Below are 27,764 nucleotides of genomic sequence, written 5' to 3'. Positions count from 1 at the left end.
TAAGTATGCAATATTTAGGTTGCAGTATGTTACAGTATAGTGTAGTATGATGCTCTCTTATTTGTTATCAATAACATTGATATATTTTATTATTGTACTGTTTCCCGTACCAATCGTTCGCATAATAGTCGTTTCGTACATAAATTAATATTACAATATTTAGAAACAAAAATATATGTGCATTATTTAGTGTTTTGTGCCGTGACATTATATGGTTAGCTTGATATGTATACATATATAAGTGAGGTAGATGATGAGTTGTGTGAGGTGTGAGGAGGGTCATGTATGAGAAGTGTGTGGATGGCGGCCACGACCCGCACACACCTACACTCTCCCTCACACTCCCTCATACTCTCCCTCCTTCCTCACACTCATCACCATCATCATCATCCCTCACTCATCACACTCACACCTTAATACACCAGTCATGGACAGCCTCACCCAGGGACCCAAGACGGAAATTAGTGATTTTAAGCACCAGGTGAGTCAAGTCCCCCCAGACCTGGACATCACAACATATTTACCTGAATTTACCTGAGGGCCAGTGACCTCGACGAGGACAGGAAGCCAGTGGATTGTCAAATGTACCCCCCCCCCTTTTTGCCCTGATGATCTTTTCCAGCTGTATTCATCAAACTCGTACTTCACTTTATCTCAGGTGTTTGACAGGTGTTTGAGCGAGTGTAGACCTAATTCTCTTGTTATATATATGACAGTTATATGGAGGTTTAGCCTCACAATAGAGGGTGTTAGGAGCTTTGCCAGGTGTGTTAAGAACACCTTTCGTTTATCTTCTCACCTTAACATCATTTGTAAAGCATCATGTAGTTTACCTCTACAAAATTATACAATATTTAGATTTTTAAAATCAGAATGGAGGCTCAAATGACTTCTGGTCAAAACTCTTTATGTGTATAATTCAGTGATATACAACTTGTTATTATAATAACATTTATTTGAAAATCATTTGACATCTATATGACTCCTTACCTAACCTAGCTTATGGAGCGTGTGTCGAGTGTGTTCCCACGGGGCCCAGCCGTGGTACCCAGACTGTGCTGGTGAACCAAGTTATGCCAAAGGATTATCCACAATGGAATTGTTTTTTGGCCAGGTTGTTATATTGCTTATAAAGAACGTTCAACACTATAACATATTCACTAATACAATCGTGCCCCAGGTAGCGCAGTATTCGTTCTCGACACGATCGAGAATTGCGGGTTCGAATCCTGGGCAGGATAGAAATTGTTGGGGATGTTTCCTATCGCCTAATGCATCTGTTCACATAGTAATAAATCGGTACCCAGGAGTTTGCTTGTGAAGTTGCATCCTGGGGAGGGTCAATAGTTTGATCCGGGAGGGTCAATAGTTTGATCCGGGAGGGTCAATAGTTTGATCCGGGAGGGGGGGGGAAGACCTCAATATAAGCCTAACCTGTATATATACACACTTGCTGCCTGTCCCCCAATGCAATGAATTATTATAATAATAAAACATTCTATGTTTTAATCGCCTATTCAATGCTGACATTGAGATCTGATATTACTGCACGAGGTAGAGTGCATCAATATTTATTTGTAGGATTTAATTTATTTGGATATGTTTAAAAAATTATATTGAGGTAAAAGATAGAGTAGTGTACAGTATCATTTTTTCTAGGTATTGTTTTGATTTGATTTCCCATTGTCAGGGACAAGAACCCTATTAGGCTTATTAAGGTCCTCTGGAGTCTACATAACGAGTCAGTAGACCTAACCTAGGACGGAGAAGAACAAGAGTTGGTTAACTCCCACATGCCTACAACATATTTACAGCTGGGTGGACAGAGGCATTGGGTGTAAAGAATTAAAATTAAATTGTTGTGGATTGCCAAGTATATAATATTTTCTCCTGATAATTATCTTACCTTACATTGTTGTGTTGATTAATTAGGAAAAATATTGGCATTTCCTGGACTTAAAACTTCATATATAATATCAGTTCCAAAGATGGTAATGTCGACTAATTAATTATACAGCATAAAAAATTCTTGATGGATATTATTGAATATAGTATATATTGATTATATTGGATGTCGTCAAGGCCACTAGTGTTAGTGGCACTCAGGTAAATAGTAGTCATTTTCAATATTTGAACATTTCAAATATAAAACTGTATATGTACTGTAATTTCATACAGCCATTTCAAATATATTTCAGTATGTATTCTGTATTTGGTTATAAACCACAAGTTTACTTTACAGTTGTTTATTCATTGCCACTTTTATATTTATTAACATTTTCTGTTTCAGCTTAGTGGATTGTTGGCTACATTACAAAAGCTTCCATGTGGAGAACAGCAAGCAGCCTTAAAACTCCTGCAGTTGACAGTTAATCATCAACTTAATGAAGCACAACACTCCAAACATAAGAAGCCCTCATCAGTTTCACAAGAACAATGCATTCAAGAGGAAAATAACCACTGCTTGCACCAGGAGACAAGGAATGCTGAAGTTCATTGTGATTTGCAGACACATTCTTCAGGTGATGGCATTTTTCAAGCTTTACAACAGGAAACGCTCAAGAAAACATTCATTGTGTCAAAGCCGCAGAGTTTGGATCAAGGATCCTTACAAAATGTACACACACTGCAACCTATCCAAGAAAAGCTATCTTCAAATGTCTTCCATCATATACCCAACGCAAATTCAATGGAAAAAGTGCAGAAAACACTAGAAACAATCGAAAATAATCTTCCTTTACATAAAACAGTTGATTCTCAGGAAGTTAGCAATACTCTGCAGCAAATTACAGACATGAGGGTATTTGATGAATCTCAAGAGCACACTGTAAATTTACAGACAGCCAAAAGCTCTAAAGAGGCTACAGTAAATATGAAGGAAGCCTGCTGTCTACCACAGAGCATTCTGGATTTTAGAATAGCCCCTGAACCTAAACAGAGTTCCTCTTTTTTCAAGGCTGTAAATGAATTCCAGCCACAAATAAAAAATGAAAGGACATTATATGATAAACAGCAAAATATACTAAGTGTGGGCAAAACCAGTAATTGCTTGCAACACTCAACAAAACCTGAACAATATGACAAGGCACCTCAAGAGGCTTCTGTAGACAAGATACACGAGTCCCAGCATCAACCTCTTCCCTTGCTCTTGCATAATGAAACACAAGAGCTGACTTCGGTTAACTCAAATCAATTGGCTGATGTTAGTCAAGGAGTTACAGAATTTATTGCAATTCTCAAGTCAGAAAATCAAAACAGAAGATTAAATGCACTGCAAGGATCAAATAGCTCGCAAGATTTTCATGAGAGTAGTGAAGTTGAATCTGACGAAACTCGCTTCAGAATGTTAGATATAAAACAAGAAAGAATTGGAAGTAAAATAAATCTAAGTAATAGAAATGTATCATTTGATAATACTAGTTCTAGTTCTTTCAATGTATCAAATTTTAGTCACATACATGATAAAAACAATTTGTACACCGAAGACGGTGCATATATATACATAATAGAAAATGTTTCTGAAAGGACTAATCAAGATAACCTTGATAAATCTCTAGGAATGCCATATGATAATGATAGCTTTCTTCAGTGTAGTGAGGAAAGTGAAGACCCATTAACTGATTCACATTTTGAGAAAAATCCTGTTGATTTGAGTAATGCTTCAAGTGTTTACAACTCAAGAAAGATCAGGAACACGGAAAAATTAGAAGAGTCTCATGTTACTCATACGTATTCGTCTAAATTAAGAACTTTACTGTGTAAAGGTACCTTAAATGAATCTAGCAATGTAACAGTCAAAACTTCACAGAAAATGGAAAGTTTAGACAAATTTATTCGCAAGAAAAAGGATCATGGTGGAGTCCCAAGTGAAATTCAGAGACAGAAGAAAGCAAGAAAGATCAATAATGCAAGTGTGATAACAGAAAAAAATGAGCATTCATCACTGGAAGGTAACTGCACACATTCTTCAGACAATGATGTGCTGGAAGTTGATCTAAAGGCAGAAAAAGTGAAGTGTGATAGCTTTGGCCAGGTTCCTCTGGGTGCTCAGGAGAGTGCAGTACATTCTGCAGTGGCAGAACAACATCAGGTGACAGCAATGTCATCTTCAAATGTAGGCCAGAGCTTAACAGTTCGTGTAGATTCACTGGAGACAGAACATGTTGGCAAAAGTGTAGATATATGTACAAGTAAGCAAATGACATTAAACCAACTGATGAAAAGTTCAAAAACAGCTGTGCTTGAAGAAACAAATCAGGAGAGAAAGGACAAGGAGGTTTCATTGTCAGCAAATCTATTACCTGTATGCTGCAGAAGTTGTAAAAGAGAATTGCCTGATGTGTCTCTTCTCTCTGTGCATCTGCGGCGGTGTGAAGGGCATCTCGCCTGTACATTTTGTGAAGCAAAATTTGTTCACAAGGTAAAATGTTTTAGTATTTTTATTAAATTAAAAATATTTAATATAGTTCCAATATTTAGATGTTTTTTGAGAGGGCTGCATGGTGGCTCCTTGAGCTAGCTACTTGGATAGCTGCACGAATTCAATCCAAATCAGCTACATTCTTTGTTGTGGTGACAGTGTGAAGTTCCTTTGTCTTCCTTTTCTTCTTTTTTTTCCACCTGAGCCATTTTGGTCTCTGGATAGTGTTGATCTTTCTTTTCTTCTCGCGGTTCTCGGTTGCTTCTTTTGTCCGTGATCCGCTTCTCATGTTTTGTTCTGGTTGGACCCTCCTTTCCAGTTTTCAGATGGGGAAGCTTCCTGCTCTCTGGAAGTTAGGGGGGTCTATATTCTCTTGACCCTGGTGGACAGTCTCTTCATTTGCAGCTGCCTGCATTTTTGGCGAAGAATGAGACAGTTGGCTTCCGTTGTGGTCCGTTGCCTGTTGATGTTTGATTTATCCATCTTCGGGTGCATTTTCTGTTGTATCCGGTTGTAGCTATTCTTTGCTACCTATGTGCCACCTATGTGCTAAAGTACTGTACTTCAATAGACATGTTTGTTGATCCAGTTTCCTTCGTCCCATTCCAAGGCTTATTTCTCTTGGATTATTCATATTGTCATTAGGTCTACCCAGCCTGTGGTCTACTCCTGAACCCGTTATCACAATTTTGTGCCTATTGTCTACTATGTTTTCTGACATGTCGTGGGTTGTTCTTTATGCTTGGGGATTTTTGAGGTCTAACAGGGGTCCTGTTGGCCTATTACCCTTCTTTGTTCCTGGTCCCTATCAGGCTTGTGTTGGCTTTTAGGTTCTCCTTTTCGAGATTTTTGTCTTCAATTCCTTCCTTTCCTGGAGTGTTGCATTTTTCTCTTATACTCCGTGGTTAGCTATAAGGAGCCCCCATTTGGTCCCTCCAGAAAACCAATACTGAATGTAATGAAATGCCTGTTTCTGGTTAGATATAGAAATCAAATTAGCTGAGAAATGGAGTAATAACCAATTAAATTTTTTAATAAAAAAATGGAGCTGGTTTTGGTGGAAACCAAAAGTGAAAATGGTTTTCATCAAGGTGCTGTTTTTATCCTATTGCATAGTATCTAACTTGATCCATTGCAAGAGAGAGTTAAGAGCCAGTAGAGCTGCCTTTTGCATAGGCATTACTAAGGACAATGTTTTCTGTTATGATAATCTAGTTCTACTTGCATTGACCAAAGAAGCTATGGAAAACTTCATAAAATTATGTGAAAGATATTGAACCAAATGTTCAATCCTGCTTAATGTGCTATAGTAGTCATAACTATAGTAACTTGCATGACTAATAGTTTCTAATTCTATATACACTTTTTCAGGTAACATATTCAAAGCACATGGAAGGCCACAAGAGGAATGTGTGCAGTAAATGCCCCCAAAGCTTTTGTAGCCACAAGAAACTGAAGGCTCATATGAAATCTGAGCACAATTTTGATTTAATCTCTAAAACGTATCCATGCCATATGTGCAGCAAAACTTTCCTCAAACGATCATCTCTTTACTATCATCTTAAGGTCCATGCCACAGGCACTGAGGTGAGTATTGGTGAATTTTGAAAGTGTTTTGGAGCAGTTTGCATGACCAGATTTCTTATTTGTTATAAAATAATTAATATCTGAATAACATGCTTTTAGTATCTAACAACTGAACCATTTCTATCAGCCATGGTTGGTCTTCCCCTTACAGTAACTGGTACTCTCCTTTGCTAGTCATGGCAGGTACAAGACCTCCCTGCTCTCTCTTTGTACCACTATCTCCCTATCTCTATTTCTCTATCAACCTTTCTATATCATACACACACGCTTACTCGCACGCTCACTGCTGACGTGGATGAAAACTTTATGGGAGGTACAGAATTGCTGCGTAGAATATGGTATTTTACCCAACTCAATGGTTTAGTCTTTTAATCTGAGATGTGATAAATTGTAACTTAAAGTCTCATATTGCATTATACGTATTAATTTCAATTTAACAGACTTCTTGTTCTTAAGTATTCATTATATAGTACTTGTTCTTCAGCTGATATCTGTGTTTTGTTGCAGCACGTATGCCAAAATTGTGGCATGTTTTGTAAAGGTAATGAGAGCTTCAAGTTGCATATGGCTGAGCACCTCAAAGCTACCAACTTTCACTGTCATATATGTACAGCTAGCTTCAGGCGTCGCCAGCAATATGATGACCATCTTAAGGTATGATATAGATATTCATGTATTTTTTATTTAAATTTTTATATTAATGATTTCCATATAAATATGCCACTGTATCTCCACATTGTGGGTGTTCTCCTAACTTCATGCCTACAAAGATGTCATTAACAGTATGCTCATATACTCTACCCCAGTCCTAGTGGGCAGATAAAAATTAAGTAGTGTACTGTATTGGTTATGCAGTACTAGTCCAAGAGCAAATTTACAATGTAAAATTACCTGTTAAATATTCATGGTTGAATTTCTTGCTGAAATATAAACACTAAAGATATTAGCAGATAACCTAAACCTTTTTGTTGTGATGTTCACAGAGTAACAATGTGTAACAAGTGGCATAAAGCAGTTTTTCCAATTTAGAAGGCCTAGGAGTGGTTCTATTAAATAAGAACAAAACATAGCACTTAATATGTGTTGTTCTCACTCATTGTGGAAATTCACAGAAATGAAGAATCATATTGGGATGAAAAGTAAGCTGTTCTTTTAGGCATCCTATGCAACATAAGTCCCTTTTCAGGATTTTGCTTTATTATAGATTTATTTCTAAACTGAGTATTTATATCTGTTTAAAGTTTTACTGTAATATTTTTGGGTTTGGTTTCTTCTTCCAGCATCACAAGAACAACAATTGTGAAATTTGTGGACATCCATTTGCCACTAAGCGAGCTTTGGTACGCCACTGTCGCATAGAGCACAAAAGACTACCTCAAAACGTTACTGTTGGTCGGGAATATAAATGTGATAAATGTGACAGAGTCTTTAATAGACCTTCAATACTACAACATCATTTACAGTTGCATGGAGGTAAATATTGAATTTGTTCTTGTCTGTTTATTTAATTGTTGTGTGTAGCATACTATAGAATTGTAAAATGTATGGGGTTTGTATATACTGTACTGTACTGTCCAGGGAACCAAAAATTTGTTTCACATATTTTTACATGTGTGTAAAATCAGGCATTACAGTCAAACCTGTTTGAATTTCACCATACAGTATAATACCTAAACTTCTTGGTTGTGGTTTTTGAAGCTCTGTGCTCATTAAAGTATTATTAAGAAATAAGGCAAATGTGACTTTAATGTAATACTGTACTTGGGAAAAATTTGAGACAGCAGGAGGGTTAAACACAAATACTGTGAAATTCAGTATGCATTTCTAAAAATAAATATATAAATACTGTAGTATGTATGTATGTACATATATATGAGGACTTGTAGCCTCAGAGATGGGAACAGAGTGAGGTAATGTAATAATCAGGAGAAAGTGCCAAGCCATTGAAACTATATAGCACTTGGAAGGGATGAGAATAAGGATTTGAGATAGGATGGAGGGAAGGAATGGTGCCCAACAACTTGGATGATGAAAGGTTGAACACTGACCTGTTTTTTTTACTTTATACATATGAGTATTTGCTTCTCCTACCACCCCTTTTATTATTATTATTATTATTATTATTATTGGATAAAAACCCACACTTGTGTATTTGTGAAATTTATGTAAGGAATTTACACCAAGCCTTTTGCACTCTCCTGAGTGCGTGATTGGACACACGTCAACATGGACCTTGATAAAGCACTCATGAGAGTGCATAAGACTTGGTGTAAATTCCTCACATAAATTTCACAACTACACAAGTGTAGTTTTTTATCCTATGTTATTATGTCTGTGAGAAGACATTACTATTATTATTATTATTATTATTATTATTATTATTATTATTATTATTATTATTATTATTATTATACAGAATGAAAAGGTTGAGAAATGTTGGTCTAGAGGAACACTACTGTACAGACTAATTTCAAACAATTGTTTTCTATTTTTTAATATTTATTGATATAAGTGAAATATAATTAGTATTTTTAGTGTTTTTGAGTATTGTATATGTTAGACTTTAATCTTGACAAGTTCTAAACCCCCCAAAATTCCTGCCAGACAGGAAAATTTAACTAAAATGTCTGGTGTATCTGGTGGTGTTCATATTTTGAATGGAAGAAAAAAGCCACAAATCCAACCAGCATCTGAAGGAATGAGTTCCATTTGAACAGAAGTACACTGTACATACTACTGTACCTCATGTGTACTATCCATCTATCCCACACTACCTCCATCTAGCAAGTGAAGTTGCATTGATAATTAGGAGAATGACAGTTGACTAAGTGGTATTGTAAAGTTGTTTTTCTTTAATTTTGCTATTTCTGTTATTGGAACACGAGCTATGTATATGTATTTTTGTTTTTGTTTAAGAAGCCTTAACTTCTGTTTAATAGTTACTTTATGTATGCTCTCTTTATTGCAGGTGTGAAGCCTTTGGAGTGTCGTCTGTGTAACAAACGGTTCAGCCATAAGCGGGGCCTCCGAAAGCACATGAACAGTATTATACATGAACATATGCTTCTTACAAATAATTTGCAAAAGGACCATGCATATGATCTCAAACAAAATTTTGCTTTCATTTGTGAGTATTGTGGAATTAAGTTACCAACAAGACATATGCTTTCAAAACATAGTCGTCTGGCACATAAAGTTGGTATTACCCGGAGCTGCCCTCATTGTGATTACAAGACAAAACGCAATCACACATTAAAGAGACACATGGAACTCCATTTAGAGAATCGTAGTTTTATGTGTGAAGTTTGTGGTAGTTCTTTTCAAGCTCTTGCCACTCTTAAGGATCATCACAACTTTGTGCACTCAGATGAACGCAACTACAAGTGTTCCCAGTGTAACAAAAGTTTTAAGAATAAATCTTCTTTAGCACGTCATAGCCGTACACATTCTGATGACAGGCCATATCAGTGTCATTGTGGAACAAGCTACAAGAGGCTTTCTCATCTAAAACGACATATGTCTTCAGCTCACAATGAAATCTTGAAATCTAGAGCAGTGAAAAAGTTCAAACAGACTGAAGAAATACAAATAAACTCAGAACAATCATTTGATGGGCAGGATCCAATACAGTCCACAGAATTTTCGGATGGTGAAGAATTTGAATTTGTATCAGTATCTAATTCCTCATTATCCCCAGTAATGCAAACGGAAACATCAGTAAAAAGTAGCTCCGACATCCTTCTCCCAGCGCAGGAAAGTATTATCCTAATGGGTGAGAGCTCTAATTCAGAACCGGGCCACCTCATCACAGTTGGGGATTCACAAATCATTCAACTCATACCATCTACATTTCAATTTCCTCAAGAAAGCAGTTTTCAGGCAGTATCTCTTGTTTCTACTAGTGAACTCCACACACTCCCATTGTCAGCTGCAGCTTCCTATGATCAAGTGACTCAAAATAGCCAAGTAGTTGTGGAACCATTTAGTCTTTCCAAAAATTCACACTCTATGGTCATGGTTCCTGCTTCCCGGGAGGACCATGCTCACCTTGGTAACTCAGAGGCAATTGGAACACTCAGAACACTGGAGACTGGAGCCTTTACTGATTCTAGCCATATTGGAAGAGTAAAGAGAGAGGTTAAACAAGAAATGACTATGCACACCCTAGAAAGTCAAACAGACCTAACAGTAACCCCGAGCCTGGACACTTTTGATTACAGTAGTCCACCTTCATCACAAACACTCCTCGCTACACTCCCTTCAGCACATTACATAACACACACACATTCAAATGCTCAAATAAATCAAGATTTACTTCAGCAAAATTTAATATGCTCTGATTTTGTCCTTCCTGTAGCTGATGGTAGATAATGCTAAAGATAGAGTACAGTATATAAATTTGAAAACGGTTTACTGATACAATTACAATTTCAAATATATTACATACTGGATGATGCATATGCTTTGTAAGCTGTATGGTAAATGTAATGGATAATAACAAGCTGTTGTTAAATACAAGTGATTGTGTTTTTGTGTATGAGATTGTACACTATGAAACCTAACCAAGCTTGAAGGATGTTAGGATTCCTAAGTCCATAGGCCAGTATTTATAATATAATATACTTAAAAATATATTTTTCATATACAAACATGTACAGTATATTAATGTTTTTACATTGTGGTAATGTATATGGTTTGTGTGAGACTTGGGGTATCCCTAGTAATGATACCATATGGTTTTTACATGACTTCATTTCGTGAATTGGACTGAAACTTTTAAGACAATGTATAGTGGTGCAAGGAAGGTCTATATTGTTACTGGACTATGTAACTCCTTAGTGAAAAATGTGAACACAATTTTAGCCTACCATCAGTAATTGAGGATGAGATCTCGAGTGATAATCCAAATAGTGTAGTTTATTGATAGTGATTCCATAGGAAGTTTTGCAATAAAGTAGAAAGTTGCAATTTTTGCATACAGCATTCCTTTATATCATGCATTAAAGAAATTTATATCGACCCCTGGTAAGTACAGTATTGCAGAATTGCTTCAGAAGTTTCAATTAGCATTATATAAGTATGCACACAGTATTTATTTTTAGTCTTTAACCAGTATAAAAATTTAGTCTTTATAGACAGATACTGTTTGAGAGACATGATAATCCTGTCCCCCACAAGTTGCCCTTCTCCTACAAGAATCCCGCTATTATATGATCTCTCTCATTCCATATCCCCATCCTCTCCCCACCACCTCAACTCTATATTCTGGGATAATATGATGGATTGCCCTCATGTAATCAATACATATCTAGTTCTTGTATGTGGGTTCTCCAAAGATTTATATGTTGTAAAATATAAAAAGACTGTGATACAATTTTATTTATTGTAATAATTACCAGGCCACAGGTGCGGTGATCCAAAGAATCATCACTTGACAGACTGGTATATTGTACAGTATGTTCTTAATACTTACAGCTTAAAATGTTAAAAATCATTAGTTTAAATAAAATGGTTCAAAAAGTAACACACTGTAACTACAATAGATCAGTAAACACTGCCATGCTTGCATCAATGAACCTCATATGCTGAACAATACTAAGTGTTAACAGTTCACTTGGGTTGAAATTTGTTTATCTTTAATAATTATTAGTATTTGATTTGCATATCCAATATTTGCAAAAAATACGTAAGAGCTGTACATTACTTTTCTTAATATGTGATTCCATAATACAAATATTTCAATAACCTTGACAAAAAAATTTAAGGTTAATGTTGACATTTTAATGTGATAATTGCTACATCTGAGATGTGCACGGTCCACATACCAAGGTATGGAAGTACAATACTCTTCAGTAGATAGTTGCATTCTTAAAACAAATGAAATCTTGTAATTGTAGAGTAATTTTATGTAAGAGTACAGTCTGCACGTGTGTCCAATGATGTAAATACAGTACATATACATAGTATATAGTACTGTACTGTACACTATATCAAAATTGTGTCTGATATATAATACTTGTGAACTAATAGGTACTGAACCCGTTTTGTTTTACCAAAGATTACGGTCCACTCAGAGTTTAGAAATTCTTTCCTTATTACAATTATATTTTGGCCCAGAATGATAAATGTGTTGGCACATAATATTATGCATAGACAAGTTTTAGTTAGTTTAGTTCATTTATTATGCACCCCATACCCATCTTGTGGGCGGTAGTGGAAAGGGTTACAGAGGCACATAATGGGCTCAGGGACTGAACCCCACAATTCATTTAGCTAAGCAAGTTACAATCATGATGAGCTAGTTACAAAATTCAGTATAAGTCGTCACATCAACAATGGGTTCGAGATCGACCACAAATAGTTTCTAAATTAAGCAACTGACATGGTTGGAGAGCTAGTGTCACAAAGGAATAAAAATTGCATTTTAAATAGACGTACTTGAAGATAAAATAGGGGAGAAAATACGATTATTAGGAATGTCTGAGATGAGGCACCAGCTGCATGGCAATGAGAGGAGAGAGAAACTCTGAAAAAGGAATAATGGCCAAGTGTAAAACAGACCCTGGCCTATTCTATAAATTATAAGGGGAGGTAAAATAGAAAAACTTTCAAGGAACCGTGCCACATAGTCCTCCCAGCTTGACTTTTCAATAATTACATCTCGAGCCACTAGATAAAAATGAAGCAGATAGACCTGATTGAGTCTCACCTTGGGTTCTAAAGTAACATGCATCCGAAATTAGTGCTACACTACACATTAGCTTCCAAATGTCTTGATAAACTGGGATCCTCACAGACATGGAAGGAAAAATGTTAAGAGTATATAAAAATGTAAACAGAAGACCTGTGTAGTGTCAGGTCATATTTATAATCAAATGTGTAGAATACCTGGAAAAAATACTAATGGACAGACAGTATATCCATGAGTATTGTAACACATGAACAAAACAAATAGCAGTCCAGGGAACACAGGTACAAACAACACACAGTCCAACAGGAAAAGTGCACATTATAATAATAACACGAAACAAAGCACCATAAAAATGACAAAACATAAAATATACATAAAAAAAAACAAATAATACACAAACATTACAGCCGACTCCGACGATGCATAAAGGAAGGCACCGAAGCACCAGCGCAAAACAACATACATAACATATGAAAGTATGTTATATACTTATTATATACAGTTGTTATTCCGTACACAGTAAGTATTCCAAATCCTCCATTCCTCCTCGATGTGACGTACGCGTGACGGAATAGTCAGCACGGGCGGGGCCACGACCTCCCAACCCGGGGAACCAGCAACCAGGGACACAAGAGGCCATCGGGGAAGGCACAGAAACAGGTATCACGGCCCCCACACCACTGACCCCCGTCCCATGGACAGCCACCACCGTACCCTCTACTGGACCCGCCACAGCAGCAATACGGGCTGCAGGAGCCGCAGGCACCCCATCAAATCAAGTCAAATGTTTATTCAGGTAAAGTACATACATACAAGGTAAGATACAAACATAATGTCGGATTTATAGATAGAGCTAGTACATACAATGCCTAAAACCACTATTACGCACAGCGTTTCGGGCAAAGTGTGGGAAAAACACTTAGACTAGAACTATACTAATTGAGATCAAAGCATACATTGAGTTGAAAAAAGGGAGGGGGGGGGGGAAATACATGGAGAACAGCAGTTATACAAGGTGGTCAACAAACATTATTGTCTGAAAACAGCAAGACATGGGTTGATATTTAGGGGGTAAAGTAGTTTACATATTGTATATTAGGTAGTACTTAGTTCTTCACTTTAACTGGTTGAGAGAGTTACAGCCTTTGACACGATTGGGAAGGTCATTACACATTCTGGGTCCCTGATTTGCAGAGCATTTCTAGTTTGGCTAAGTCGCACTCTTGGAATATCAAATGGTACAGTATTTGTTTCTGGTGTGGTGCCCATGGGTTATGTTAAAACCTTTTAGGAACCGTTTAAGGTCAGGATTGGCATTACAGTTCAGAGTTTTAAATATACAGAGAACAGTTGAGAGGATGTGCAGTGACTTAATATCTAACATTCAAAGATTTAAGTAAGGGTGCCGAGTGTTGTCTAAGGCCGGAGTTTGTTATTGTTCTAATAGCAGATTTGTGTTGAGTAACTAGAAGACGTAGATGATTTTGGGTAGCAGAATCCCAAGCATAAATACCACCGAAAACCATAAATACCAGCATCAACCTCACCCTCATCCGTATCCGAAGACAAGGAACACTCAAAGTCTCCTACATTTGCCCAAGACACACGATCAGGAGGAGGGGACGAACTGAGAGCCCACCTCGTACGTTTTGAAACCGGCCGCAAGTCATCGAAATTCTCCACGACCACCACAAGCTACTCAGGAGCACCTTGGGGAGGCAGCGGACAATCACGCACCACACGGCCATGTAACACTGCAGCCGCGGCGCCCCTCGGAGGTACAGGGCCAAGCGTTAAGCACTACTACAGGCGCACAGCGGGAACCACAGGAACCGGCACTGCATCCAATCCGGCAGCATCTGGCACCACACCAGCCCCCACGTCTACCGCCACAGCAGCCGGAGGAGAGGGAGACATGGGAAGGTGCGGCGGGGGCGGGACCACTAGCTCCACGTCCACTACGTCCTCGACACCCACAACGGAACTCGGAGGGCCTGTAGACACCACGGACACCTCCGGACCATCCACAGGACGGGACAAAACAACCTCGTCATCACAAACGGAGTCCCACAGGCCCTCCAACGGCGGGAAATCCTCCTCCCGGAAGAGGTTCACCTGGCCCACACTGCCAGCAGAACAACTCGCAGCCTGATGTCCCGACAAGCCACACCGGAAGCACGTACGAGGTTGGTCCGTAGAAAAATCCTCATGGAGAAACCCATGAGCTGGACCGAAGACGATATAGCAGTCCGCGTCCCACTCGGGACGCCCTTCTACCTACCAGAGGAGATGAGGTTCATCGGAACATTTAACACGCTCCCATACCGGGCAAAGTAACGCTGCAAGAGGATCTCAGGGAACTCAAACGAAGCCCCGTGAACTAGGTCGTGCCGCTCCTGTCCAAAATAATCACAGAACCACCATCCTCAGGCAGCTGGAAGGATCGCCCATTATAGTGCCCAACAAAATCCAGGAAGACAGTCTTGGAGCCGAACTTCACCACCGCCCGGTGACCGGAGAGAATCTGCACACTACCAACCATCGCCACATCCATGCTCAGTAGGTCAAGCAGCACCACCTCCACCGCATGTTAAGTCACTTATCCAGTGAATTCCAGGCCAGTCGTCGATTCCCGCTGGACAGGGGCTAAGGGAAGCCCCATCACACCGGCAGACACGGCCACACCATCAACAACCTCAGCTTGCTTTGGGGTTGCATCCTGGGCGAGGTCAGTAATTTGGCCATGGGGGGGCGGACCTCGATAAAAGCCATACGTGAATAAATGTACTCTGGATTCCTGTCCCCCGATACAAAGAATTATATCAGGTAAGATGAAAAGTACATTGTAGCAAAGTTTAATATCAACAATATAAATTGACAGAGGTGATTACACTGGTAAAGATTAAGTACTTAATTAGTCTTAAGTACTAATTTTGAGGAAGTGGTTAGTACTAGATACAATGTGAGTTTGAAGTACAAGGAAGGAAACTATGAGGATGAAATTAGGTACTTTTTTTTTTTTGGAACAGGGCATAGGTTGGACAGTTATTTAATTCATCAGTGAGTGAGTTCCAAAGACTGGTCCCTTTTATTTGCATGGAGTGTTTGCACAGATTTAGCCTGACTGGAGATATAAAAGAGATATTTATTTCTGGTGTGATATTTGCGATTGAAGGTCGAGCAGCGAATGACGGTGTTCAGTCCTGAGGACAAGAATGTACCACGGAGTCCTTCCTGGGGATTGGGAGCCCTAACACCTACCGAGAGGAGGTTAACTCATCCATACCCGAATGCAATCATGTCGCAATGACCGTGTGGAGCTGAGGGAAGGAGGAATGTCTCGACGCCCCTGAACCTAACAGAGGGGGAACCAACTCCACTGAAGACTGAGAAATTATCTGGTAAGCTTATACGGCACTGTCAGAATGGTAAACTTCAAAACGGTCACCGCAACGCCCGGAGCTACCTTTTCGTGATGTGTTGAGCAGTTGCGATGTCAAAGCATCAGAGGCATCAGCTGAAGGAAGCGCCAGGGCCCGGGAATCAGACTCTAACGGAGGCCTATCCCAACCAACAGCAGGCTAGACCCCCAACCCTGCAGGACCACCTCTGGTGAAGAAGAATCCGATCGAGGGGCCAAAAGATAGCAGCAGCTACTAAAATGACCATAGAAACAGTCGCCTCTGGAAATAGGGGAGGCAAAAAGTGGAAGATGGCCCCTTAAATTCAAAGATTTAAGTAAGGGACCGAGTGCTGTCTGGGGCTTGAGTTTGTTATTGTTCTAATTGCTGATTTGTCTTGAGTAATTAGGGGTAGATAATTTTGGGCAGTAGAACCCCAGGCATAGATATATAGGACTGGCTGCATTTACAGCGTTGTGATTCGAACAAAATTCGTCAGCGAAGCACTTGTTCCGGAAGTGTTCGAACGTCATCAGTTGTGAGTCAGCCCATCCTCCAAACAAAGACCCAAAGTCCATTCCATGCACCCGCCAAACCCCCTGTTTATGAATGAAAAACGGTTTACACACACGACTCACAACTGATGACGTTCGAACACTTCCAGAACAGGTGCTTCACGGACGAATTTTGTTGGAACCACAACGCTGTCAATGCTTCACCCGCGTACTACAAATACAAATAATTGCTAACAGAACCTAAACACCTGCCTAAATATGTACAATATGGTAATATAAAATAATATTAACTTATATTTGATAAAATTCCTGTTTTGAATGAACAGCACGCTAAAATTTATGAATGCCCCTTTTGGGTCGACCGCTGGATGGAATGGACTTGGTGTGAGGCAACCCGTCCTCGACTCAAGTCCATTACATCCAGCGGTCGACCGCACAGACCCATTCATAAATCTTTACATGCTGTTCATTCAAAACGGGAATTTACTGAAATATAAATTAATATTATAATATATTAGCATATTGTGCATGGCTAGGTTAGGAGTTTAGGTTCTATTGGCGATTATTTGTATTTGTAGTACGTGGGTGAAGCATTTACAGCGGTTTGATTTGTGTTAAGTAATTAGGGGCAGATAATTTTGGGCAGTAGAACCCCAGGCATAGATATATAGGACTGGCTGCATTTACAGCGTTGTGGTTCGAACAAAATTCGTTAGTAAGCACTTGTTCCGGAAGTGTTCGAACGAAATCAGCTGTGAGTAGTGTAACGTGAAAACCGTTTTTCATTCATAAACAGGGGGCTTGGCAGGTGCATGGAATGGACTTTGGGGTCTTTGTTTAGAGGATGGGCTGCTGGATGTAATGGACTTGAGTCGAGGACGGGTTGGGACTTGAGTCGAGAACTGGTTGGATTTGAACAGAGGTCGTCAGCGAAGCACTGTTCGAGAAATGTTCGAACGTTAGTTGTGAGTTGTGTAAGACGTTTTTCGTTCATAAACGGGGTTTGGTGGCTGCATGGAATGAACATTTATTTGGCTTTTGTTGATAAGGACGGGCTGAATGAACATAGCATGAGGATTGGTTGATAATGATTCATGTGTATATTGTTTTTATTTATTTAACAGGGTGAAAAATGTTTTAAAGTATTTTACAAGTATTTAGTTAATGTTTACGAGGACGAGCAGCGGACAGTCAGAGCAACATGCCTTTGATAATCAATAATGGTCACTATTTGGTTTAAAATCAAAGTAACTTCGATAATTATTTCGGTATTGAATTACTGTCATTACTATTACTATTATTATTATTATATTACACTAAGAACATGTTAATATTTACAAATAACTTTAAACGTATAGTTTTTTCATAGCTGTTATGATACAAAGATACTGAATTTGATGTGTATTTTTCCTCTGGTTTAAAATAAGTGTTGATAAGTCCCTTGAGTATACAGCGTATAAGCTAAATAAATAAAGATTGAAGTAGGAGAGCAAGTGGTGGGCGGAGAGCGCATGCGCGGCCTCCTCACTTGTGAGAGCCACCAACCCAAACATCTCACACCAGTCGAGACTGAACCATGGTGCGCGGTGGTTGACGCTGGCTCCTTTATCGTATATGGAATTTGTGTGTTGTGTTTCTGTCGACTTTTGGTAAATGTAACGTTATAGATTTCGACAATGGGAGGTGCAGAAAGCAAGTGCATTGGGGACAGGGGAGGGGAGCCCGTGACGAGAAATAATGGCGTTCACAGTTCAGTTGGAGTGGCGACGCTGACAAAGGACAAGTTACCCATGCCGGACACTGAGGAACTAGAACGTCGCTTTACTAAAGTTCTGGTGAGTTTTAGTTCTCTTGATGCAGTGCTAACGAGGGAGGGCACTGGCGGAGGCCTGCTGGAGGAGGGGAGGGAGGGGCGTGATGGAGCAGCAACAGTTGTGGGTGGTGACGGGGGGAGGGGCGGGAGGACTGCAGGGGTCTGTGCTGCCATCTGGCTCCTGGGGGTGGGAGGGGCACACTTCCCCTCACATGTAGGCACTCCTTGGGAGGGGCACACTTCCCCTCACATGTAGGCACTCCTTGGGAGGGGCACACTTCCCCTCACATGTAGGCACTCCTTGGTAGGGGCACACTTCCCCTCACATGTAGGCACTCCTTGGGAGGGGCACACTTCCCCTCACATGTAGGCACTCCTTGGGAGGGGCACACTTCCCCTCACATGTAGGCACTCCTTGGGAGGGGCACACTCCTCCTCACATGTAGGCACTCCTTGGGAGGGGCACACTCCTCCTCACATGTGCCCCTCCCAAGGAGTGCCTACATGTGAGGGGAAGTGTGCCCCTCCCAAGGAGTGCCTACACTTCCCCTCACGTATAGGCACTCCTTGGGAGGGGCACACTTCCCCTCACGTATAGGCACTCCTTGGGAGGGGCACACTTCCCCTCACGTATAGGCACTCCTTGGGAGGGGCACACTTCCCCTCACGTGTAGGCACTCCTTGGGAGGGCACACTTCCCCTCACATGTAGGCACTCCTTGGGAGGGGCACACTTCCCCCTCACATGTAGGCACTCCTTGGGAGGGGCACACTTCCCCCTCACATGTAGGCACTCCTTGGGAGGGGCACACTTCCCCCTCACATGTCGGCACTCCTTGGGAGGGGCACACTTCCCCTCACATGTAGGCACTCCTTGGGAGGGGCACACTTCCCCTCACATGTAGGCACTCCTTGGGGGGGGGACACTTCCCCCTCACATGTAGGCACTTTAGGAGGATGTGGGAGGGGCACACTTGCCCCTCACATTAAGTATTCCTTAGGAGGGTGAGAGAGCAACACCACCCTTCACATGTACAGTAGGCATTCCTTACGGTGGATGGGAGGGGTACTTTTCCTCTCATGTAGGCACTCCTTAGGAGGGAGGGACACATGGAGGCACTTTTTTTTTGGGGGGGGGGGGGGGATCAACACTACACGTCACATATTGGCAGGACATGAGGGGTGAGATGCAGGATCAACACTTCTGTAGGTGTGGGAGATGTAGACAGTGTACCTTCACATTAGGTAACCAATAATAATGACTTTTAGGGAGGGGTATAACTTACATTATAAGTCTAGGCACTTGTAACTTGGTTGGATTGCTGTTCCCCCGCCTTCAAATGCTGCTGTTTTGTCTACAAGACTCCTGCCTCCCACAATAAAACCACCAGTGCCACCCGCAGCACTCGCCAGTGCTAGTGAATTGTTTCTAACACCACACACGATAACACCGTGTCATTCCCAATACCACACAATACCCCGCAGCTACTGATTTTATGCGGGCAGTAAACGATCTCTGTATATTTTCTAGCCATGATTGCCTAACCATCTCTCTCACTTTGAAGAGGAATGTGAGGATTGAACAATGTCATTGCTTTTGGCGTGGTCTTGGATTCCTAGATCTTGTACATGTCGCTTCGTTTCATTTTATCAGGAGATCGACTGACTGTCTTGCATCCTGTACTGTTATCAAGAACTTCGATTTTTGTGTATAGTGTGTATAGTTTGCCAAGTGTGTATGACTTGACTAATGAACGGGTGTAATTTTGTAATATCTTGAACTATACTAAGCCAGTTGCATTTCATTTTTCTCAGGGTTCGTGCCTCCATCCCATGAAAGTTGTCGATGTGGTAATGTTAGGGGTGTTTATAGTACTGTTAGGCAAGCCTAAGGTGTGATCGGTGTAGTATTTTAGTAATGCGAGGCGAGCATTAAATATGGTGTTGATACTTTAGGCGTTAGATGCGCATTATTAGTCGGTGTGGCGTTGAGGTTGCAGTATGGTACTGAGAAATTGTTGTGTCTGGACTTATCGTATTGGTTGTGTTGCTGACGTGGACAAAGATTCGCCTTAGGATAATAAATTCCTGGGATGACTTAAGTGTTGGGTTGTGTGACAGTACTGGTGTTATGGTTCAGCCCCCGGTGGGTACTATAGCTATTGAGTGCCCCATGACCTGCGAAAAGGCAAGATTAGTCTATATCCGCTTGAGCCTGGGTTTTTCACCTGTGACATCATATTAAGGCTAGCTAGGAAATTGTGTAGTCATGTCAAGTTTCTGTAATTAGGAGCCGGAAATTACAAATCAGATTCCTGCTATATTTCATTTTTTGATTACTTTTACCCTAATTAATGAACACTTGGCTTCCACAGTAAAGCTTTAACCCGGTTCTTTGAATCGGCAGGCATAAACATACTGTATACGTCTTCTTACGCCATATACCATTGTTATTAGATGCTAATATTTCGGAAAGGGTTATCGTGCCTTTTGCTTACTTTGAGTTATAAAAAAATATTTGTTCAACGTCCTCCCAGCAAATATAAGAAATATTGGCGGAACAACCGTGGTCATCTTCAAGAGTAAAAGAGATTGTTTTCTAAAAAAATAAAAAAAGTGCCGGACCAACCGGGCTGTGGTGGATATGTGATCCTGCGGGCCGCTCCAAGCAACAGCCTGGTGGACCAAGCTCTCACAAGTCAAGCCTGGCCTGGGGAATAGAACTCTCAGAACTCCTTCAAGCAGGAGTTGGTTCCGGGGATCAATGTCATCGCGATCCGATTTCTGACTACGCCTTCACGTTGTTGGGCGTGTCAACCAGGCTGTTAAATGCAGCAGCTCATAGTCTGAGGAATGAATCACAGCAAAGTTGATCAGATATCATTTCCAGGTGTTTATCAAGTATTTAAATTGTTAATTTAGATTTTTAACGGTGCCCACTAGTCTGGTAATGGACAAGTGTAGGTGTAAGGGATGACAAGTAGGCACTAGCGTCCGAGTGAAATCACTGCACCGGAAATGACATCACCCCGGTTTATGAGGCAAGTGATGGTAGTCGTTTACATGATGAGCTTGCCAGATTTGTCGAATATCTATGCATACTAACAATTCAGTTGGGCTATACATTGCAGCGAAATTAATAAATTGTATAAATTCACTCTAGCCTAGGTTCTTAACCATTATTTGTGTACTTAATCATCAGCAAGTTTGATAGTCAAGTACACGTGTGTAGGCTAGCCTGGGCTAGTGTGAATTTCTAAGGAAAAAAATCTAATAGTGATTAATTGGGTTGGCCTCCTCACAAATGAGTAGCTTATCAAGTCCAACTCTAGGCTACGCGTAGGCGCCAAAGAATTTCAAAATCAATTAATAAAATTATGAAAGATTCTTGCCTCGATTTCCTCTTCATTTAGCCCACATCACGTGTTTACTACACGCACGCACACAAGAAATACGTCCCTAACCTATGAGGCATCTTCTATTTATTGCAACCAGTCATCCAAAAATGTTGACCAGACCACACACTAGAAGATGAAGGGGCGACGACGTTTCGGTCCGTCCTGGACCATTCTCAAATCAGTTGTGACTTGAGACAATCACACTTGAAAATGGTTCAGGACGGACCGAAACGTCGTCGTCCCTTCACCTACTAGTGTGTGGTCTGGTCAACATACTTTAGCCATGTTATTTTGACTCGTCGCCTGCATCCAAAAATGTCCTCGCCGAGGACAACTAGCAACTAGCTAATGCACAACTAGCCCAGGCGGTTCCACGGGTTCACAACCCTATAAGTGAAAAAGCATCTCCTGTTTTCTGTCCTACATTGGGACTTGAGCCCGTTGCTCCTTGTTTGTGTTACATCAGATCTTTTGAAGAAAGATATAAAAAATATACAGCCTTAGGCTATTACACCAAGGTCACAATATCGAAAGCTTTCGCGAAAGCTGTGTATATTGCATCAGCGTTTTGTATCAAGATAGTCCTAGGTTGATGCACTCCCGAAGATCATCGGATTATCCAAAGAATTAAAGAAAGGGAAAATGAATTTAAAGAGAGACAAGGGTGGGACGTCTATATCCTATTACAGTTGTATTCCCGTTTTTATAACTTGTATTTGTTCGCAGTAAGTGATTGTGTATATTTTGAAACTTGACCTTCCTTGTACAAGCTGCAGTATATCCAATAAATATACAAACCTGAAATTGTGTTATTACGCGAACCTATGCATGTAGACCCAGGACTTTAATAAATAAAAACTTCTTTTGGGAAAGACTGGATGGATGTCGGTAGAAAGGAACGTTGAGTAAAGATGGAAATTTAATTTAGAACAAAGTATACTTTAAGAGTAAGTAATCATTGGGCCTTTACTCAGACTGCATTTAAAATTAGTAGGCCTTACCCTAACCTTTGAAGCATTAGTTGAGTATACTAATGGGTATGCTCTTGAACAGCGAGTGTATTAACGTTAAATGTAAAATAGTAACATCCAACGTCTTTTCCTGTGTGATGAACCGGAAACTGATAGTGTGCGTCACGGGGGAGAGGAACGTTTATGGCAGGAGGTCCTCAAATGTTGCCTAATGGTGTTTACGAAGAACACCATTTACGAAGAAGAGGAAACGTTTAAGCTTGATGTACATGTACGGTCTAATTAGAGCGGGTGAAATGCTCATTATGGGTGACTAAGTCGTCTTCACAGAACACCATCATTCTGTGATTCAGATTAATTATGCTTTGACACTTGCTTGTAATATTTTCATTAAAAATGTAGCTCCCTTCTCTTCTCCCCTCTTCCTCCTCCTCTTCTTCCCCCTTTCCCCCCTCATCCCTTCCCCCTTCCTCCCCTCATCCCTTCCCCCTTCCTCCTCTTCCTTCCCCCCTACCTCCTCATCCCTTCCCCCTTCCTCCTCATCCCTTCCCCCCTTCCTCCTCATCCCTTCCCCCTCATCCCTTGCCCCTCATCCCTCCCCCCTTCGTCCTCATCCCTCCCCCTTCGTCCTCATCCCTCCCCACTTCGTCCTCATCCCTCCCCCCTTCCTCCTCATCCCTCCCCCCTTCCTCCTCTTCCCTCCCCCCCCTTTCCTCCTCTTCCCTCCCCCCCCCTTTCCTCCTCTTCCCTCCCCCCCTTTCCTCCTCTTCCCTCCCCCCCCTTTCCTCCTCTTCCCTCCCCCCCCTTTCCTCCTCATCCCGTCCCCCTTCCTCCTCATCCCTCTCCCCTTCCTCCTCCCGTCCCCCTTCCTCCTCATCCCTCTCCCCTTCCTCCTCCCTCCTCTTCCCTCCCCCCATTCTCCTGAGCCATCCTTGTCCCCATTCCTCCTGCGCCCTCCTCTTCCTCTTTTCATCCTCTTCCTCCTTTTTTTCCCCTCCTCCTCTTCCTCCTTTTTTTCCCCTCCTCCTCTTCCTTCTTTCTCCTCCCCCCCTCTTTCTCCCTTCTTGACAATGCAAATGTCAACCTAGTGAAAGGTTAGAATTGGTGCAGCTAAATATGAGTTTGATTGTCTATTCTGGTAGGCTATGTAAGCTAATGGACATCTATAAATATAATTCTCTAAATAGTTTGGTCATAAATTGCACATTCTTGTTCAAGTGTGGACGGGCTGGCTTGACTCCCTTGGCACACCACACACTTCCTGTTGTCATGTGTGACCATGAGTCGCTCGTTGTACGAATTTTGTTTTCTTTTAGAACAAATCTTTCCATTGTGCCTCAAATTCCTCAAATTACGTAAACATTATATATATATATATCTATATCTATATCTATATATCTTGACGTCCTCAGCGTATACATAGTGGGTTTTGGGAGTTCTATTTCCCAAGCCCGGCTCCAGACCTGGGTCAACTTGTAATAGCTTGGTCCATCAGGCTGATGCTTGGAGCGGCCCGCATGATACTTCATTTATTGTGATAAATATTTCTCCTCCCCCATAGCTTCTCCTCTCCCTTCACTTTCCCACCCTCTCCCTTTTCTTCCCCGTCCCCTCCACTTCTCCCCATCTGTCGTCCTCTCGTCTCCTCTACACAGCTTTACACTCCACCAAACTCCTTGGCATCATCCCCCCAACCACTTATTGATTTTTCTGTAGGTACGGTATTTGTAACACTGCGTCACTTGCAGATTTGTACCTTCTGGTTTTAATATGAAGGACATTCCCAGTAGAAAATTATTAAAGAAACGCAAATAAAATTTGGTATATAGTGCCAGGTTTATGGGGCAAAGATTGAAGTGTAATTTATATTAGGCTATTCAGTTTATTTTTATCTTTCGAAAAGTGGAGGCTTATAGTTACCGGAAGATTGACGTAATAAATTAATAACGTTGATAAGAGTGTAGTGGGAGTGGGTGTGTACCCTTTTAATTGTGTTTGCGGGGGTTAAGCTTCGGCTCTTTGGTTCCGCCTCTCAACCGTCAGTCAACTGGTGTACAGATTCCAGAGCCTATTGGACTCTTATATCTACATTTGAAACTGTATAGAGTCTGCTTCCGCTACATCACTGCCTAGTACATTCTATTTGTTAACTACTCTTGACACTAAACAAGTTCTTTCTAATGTGCGTGTGGCTCATTTGGGTACTTACTTTCCACCCGTGTCCCCTTGTGCGTGTATGTGGTGATCTTTTATGAGCTTCATCCCCCATTCGGTATCTTGTGTCTGGCCTCCAATATTCTCAGCAGTTTCATTACCTTACATTTACTTGGGTTGAACTTCAGTAGCCATTTGTTGGACCATTCCTGTGTGGGGTTGGTTGGTTGGTTGGTTATGAGACGAGGGAATACAGGATGCCAGGTAGAAGCCGCCTGCCTTTCTTAATAGTCTGCATCCTGGCCGTAACAGAGCCACCGTGCCACACACCCCAAGCTTACCCTACCAGATATATCGCGAGGTCATGTGCGTGTTCATGCCTGCTTTATTTGCGGTGATTGAGCTCCATATCTTCATTGTACTCGCCCAACAATGGTTGCAGGGCTCAACTTCAGCCTCTGATCCTGCAGTTTTAGGTGTACCGTATATCGACTATTGCAATGCCACACGATCATTTTGCTTATACAGTATCAGCCTTGCAAACTGCTTAGAGTTAGTCTAAGCTTCATCCTCTTATAATCCGTCCCACTTATTCACGAGTTTATTATGAACAAATGTTTCCTTAGCCTACATCTGTGGTTCATGTGGTGTCCAACTTCCATCCGCGCCCATGCTTTCTTTCTACTCATTATAAACAGTATTTTGTTTATGCTTTTACTGAGGATGTTGCATGTCTCGACCCTGTTTCTTCCATTGTATTTTTATCTTATGTTGCAACGTTGTTTTGGGGCTAAACTTGTAGCAAATATTCTAGACTGTTTAACTTCACTTTGCATAACTTATTTCTGACCTAGCATAGTTGGTTTACAGTGCTCAGAAATTGTCTTTGTCAATGTTCCTAAAAGCTTTTAAAATGTTTCTAATTTTGTCAGTCTATACTGTTGATGTTATTCTAAGTGAGGGTCAATGTCCTCTGTATTTACCTAGCTGTTCTTTCAGGTATTGAGCTTCAGTTATTAAGTCCCTTCTAAACTTTCAGTTGCGTGATGGACAGTTCCATTTAGGCCTATTTTCTACTCGAACAAAATTATTTATAATATCTCTGTGGCTCATTAGAGTACTGTACATAATTTCCACCTATGTCTCTGCTCATATGCCATCACTGTTGAGCCAAGTAGTCGTCTGTCCTTGTTTTATAAGTCTATTCCCCATAGTATCCTGTAGGATCCATGGGGTTGAGCTTTAGCTCGTTGGTTGTGTTTGCATTATCGAGCTTTTGTACTCCCCATTTTCAGGCTTTGGTCTTCTTGCTTACTCTGATGCATTACTACCTCGTGTTTGGATTACCTATGTGTCTAACTTCCATCCATTCCCTATCATTCTATTTGGGGCATGGCAATTCTCCCATAAATTCGATACGCGTGTCTTCTCTTTTAAAGCGACGTTAAGTCGAATTCCTTCAGCGTTTCTTAATATTGGACTCCTTATTGTTCTAGGTCCATCCTCTTGCTAACTCTCATAACTTTTTTGAGGTAATTTATTAAGTAGGGATTCCATGCTGGGTCTGTATACTCTTTGACTGGTCTCGTTTAGGTAGTGTACAGTGTTCCGAATTCATCTTGATTGCCGTTTTTGACGGCTGCTGCTGTTTAGCTTAGCGTACACGTTGACCTTTTTATTTAGTCGTTTCTGCTGGGACGTTTACTTTTATTGCATGCTACTAGCATGCTGGTCTGTCACTTGTCCCATCAGTTATTGGTATTGAATTCTTGTAGCTATTTCCCCTGACCAACTGCAGCCTTTCTAAGTCTTCGTGAGATATACATTTTTCATCTCTTTCTAACTCTTGAATTTTACGTAGTATGCACAACGTCTGCTGGCAACGATTCCCACAGTGCTTGCGTTACGAAATCTGCATGTATTTCGTCGACACCTTTCTCAGTGACTATGTGTGATCTCAAAGGTATTGATGTTTATTGCACAATGAGTCCATCTGTTGCAATTGATGATTTTCCTGTCTCGTGTTAGTGCTTCATTGATCATATCTGTTGGTGTACTGTTTATTGATGTAGTAAATATTATTGTCAATATACATGAAGCAAAACCTTTTACCCTTATTTCAACTGCTGTTAGTTTGCTTCCCAGTCTTCAGCATAGTATTTTAGTCCATCCGAGTCCCCCCGTTACAACTCTCAATGCATCGTTTTGACTAACCTCAATCTTGGCCCACTGGCTAGGAGAGTGAGTAAACACACGCACTGTACTATCGACTAGTGAACAAATTTATGTAAATTCTTAACACTTTATCCTGCTCCTAGCCGACGTGCTTTGCAATTGCTCTCATCATACTCTATCCGAATTTTGTTCCTTCAGATGTTGAATTTGCTCCTTGAATGCCATTTTAGAATCTAGCCACAGTGTAAGATGGAGCATAGGTTCGAATCCTCCTCATGCCTCCTATTGATTTTTTCATTGTTACATCATGTTAATATAATTTCTTTGTGCAAGTATTGTCTCTAATTCTCCAACTGAAATTAAACTGCCCACTCTAATAAATATAATAAATGTTTATTCAGGTAAGGTACATACATACAAGAGGTTTTACAAAAATTGATAGATTTATAGATAGACCTAGTAAAGCCACTATTACGCAAAGCGTTTCGGGCAGATTTGAGATTTGATTTCTAATTTTGAGTTTGTGCGATAGTACACATAAACCTAAACCTTCCTATCCAATGAGTAGTAAACATAATTAGTTTGACCTTCAGTGGTCAGAGATAAGGATGTGACTCTCTGTAGTATGTATGACTGGGCT

At 40.8% G+C, this 27,764-nt stretch overlaps 2 protein-coding genes across 4 annotated transcripts in view; both read left to right on the top strand.

Annotated features, from left to right (window-relative positions):
- Positions 1-159: 159 nt before the first annotated feature.
- Positions 160-11,565, top strand: LOC123773373 (uncharacterized). The gene is made up of 6 exons (XM_045767080.2): positions 160-481; positions 2,291-4,420; positions 5,792-6,007; positions 6,515-6,661; positions 7,288-7,480; positions 8,976-11,565. Exons 1-6 carry the CDS (start codon positions 428-430, stop codon positions 10,376-10,378), a joined length of 4,143 nt encoding a protein of 1,380 aa, XP_045623036.2. The 5' UTR covers positions 160-427; the 3' UTR covers positions 10,379-11,565.
- A 6,467-nt stretch (positions 11,566-18,032) lies between these two features.
- The window catches only part of Frl (formin-like protein), a 123,599-nt gene continuing 113,867 nt past the window's right edge, over positions 18,033-27,764 (top strand). Inside the window, exon 1 of one of the 3 annotated variants that reach the window (XM_045767085.2) lies at positions 18,033-18,449. In XM_045767085.2, the coding sequence (XP_045623041.1) occupies positions 18,291-18,449 (159 nt within the window). In that variant the 5' untranslated portion in view covers positions 18,033-18,290. The remainder of the gene's footprint in view (positions 18,450-27,764) is intronic. The other 2 variants (XM_045767086.2, XM_045767082.2) reach the window with 2 other exon arrangements.

This window comes from Procambarus clarkii, chromosome 89 (genome assembly GCF_040958095.1).
Source record: "Procambarus clarkii isolate CNS0578487 chromosome 89, FALCON_Pclarkii_2.0, whole genome shotgun sequence".
Lineage (NCBI taxonomy): Eukaryota > Metazoa > Arthropoda > Malacostraca > Decapoda > Cambaridae > Procambarus > Procambarus clarkii.
Note: the sequence above shows the minus strand (reverse complement) of the source record. Positions and strands in the feature narration are given on the sequence as shown.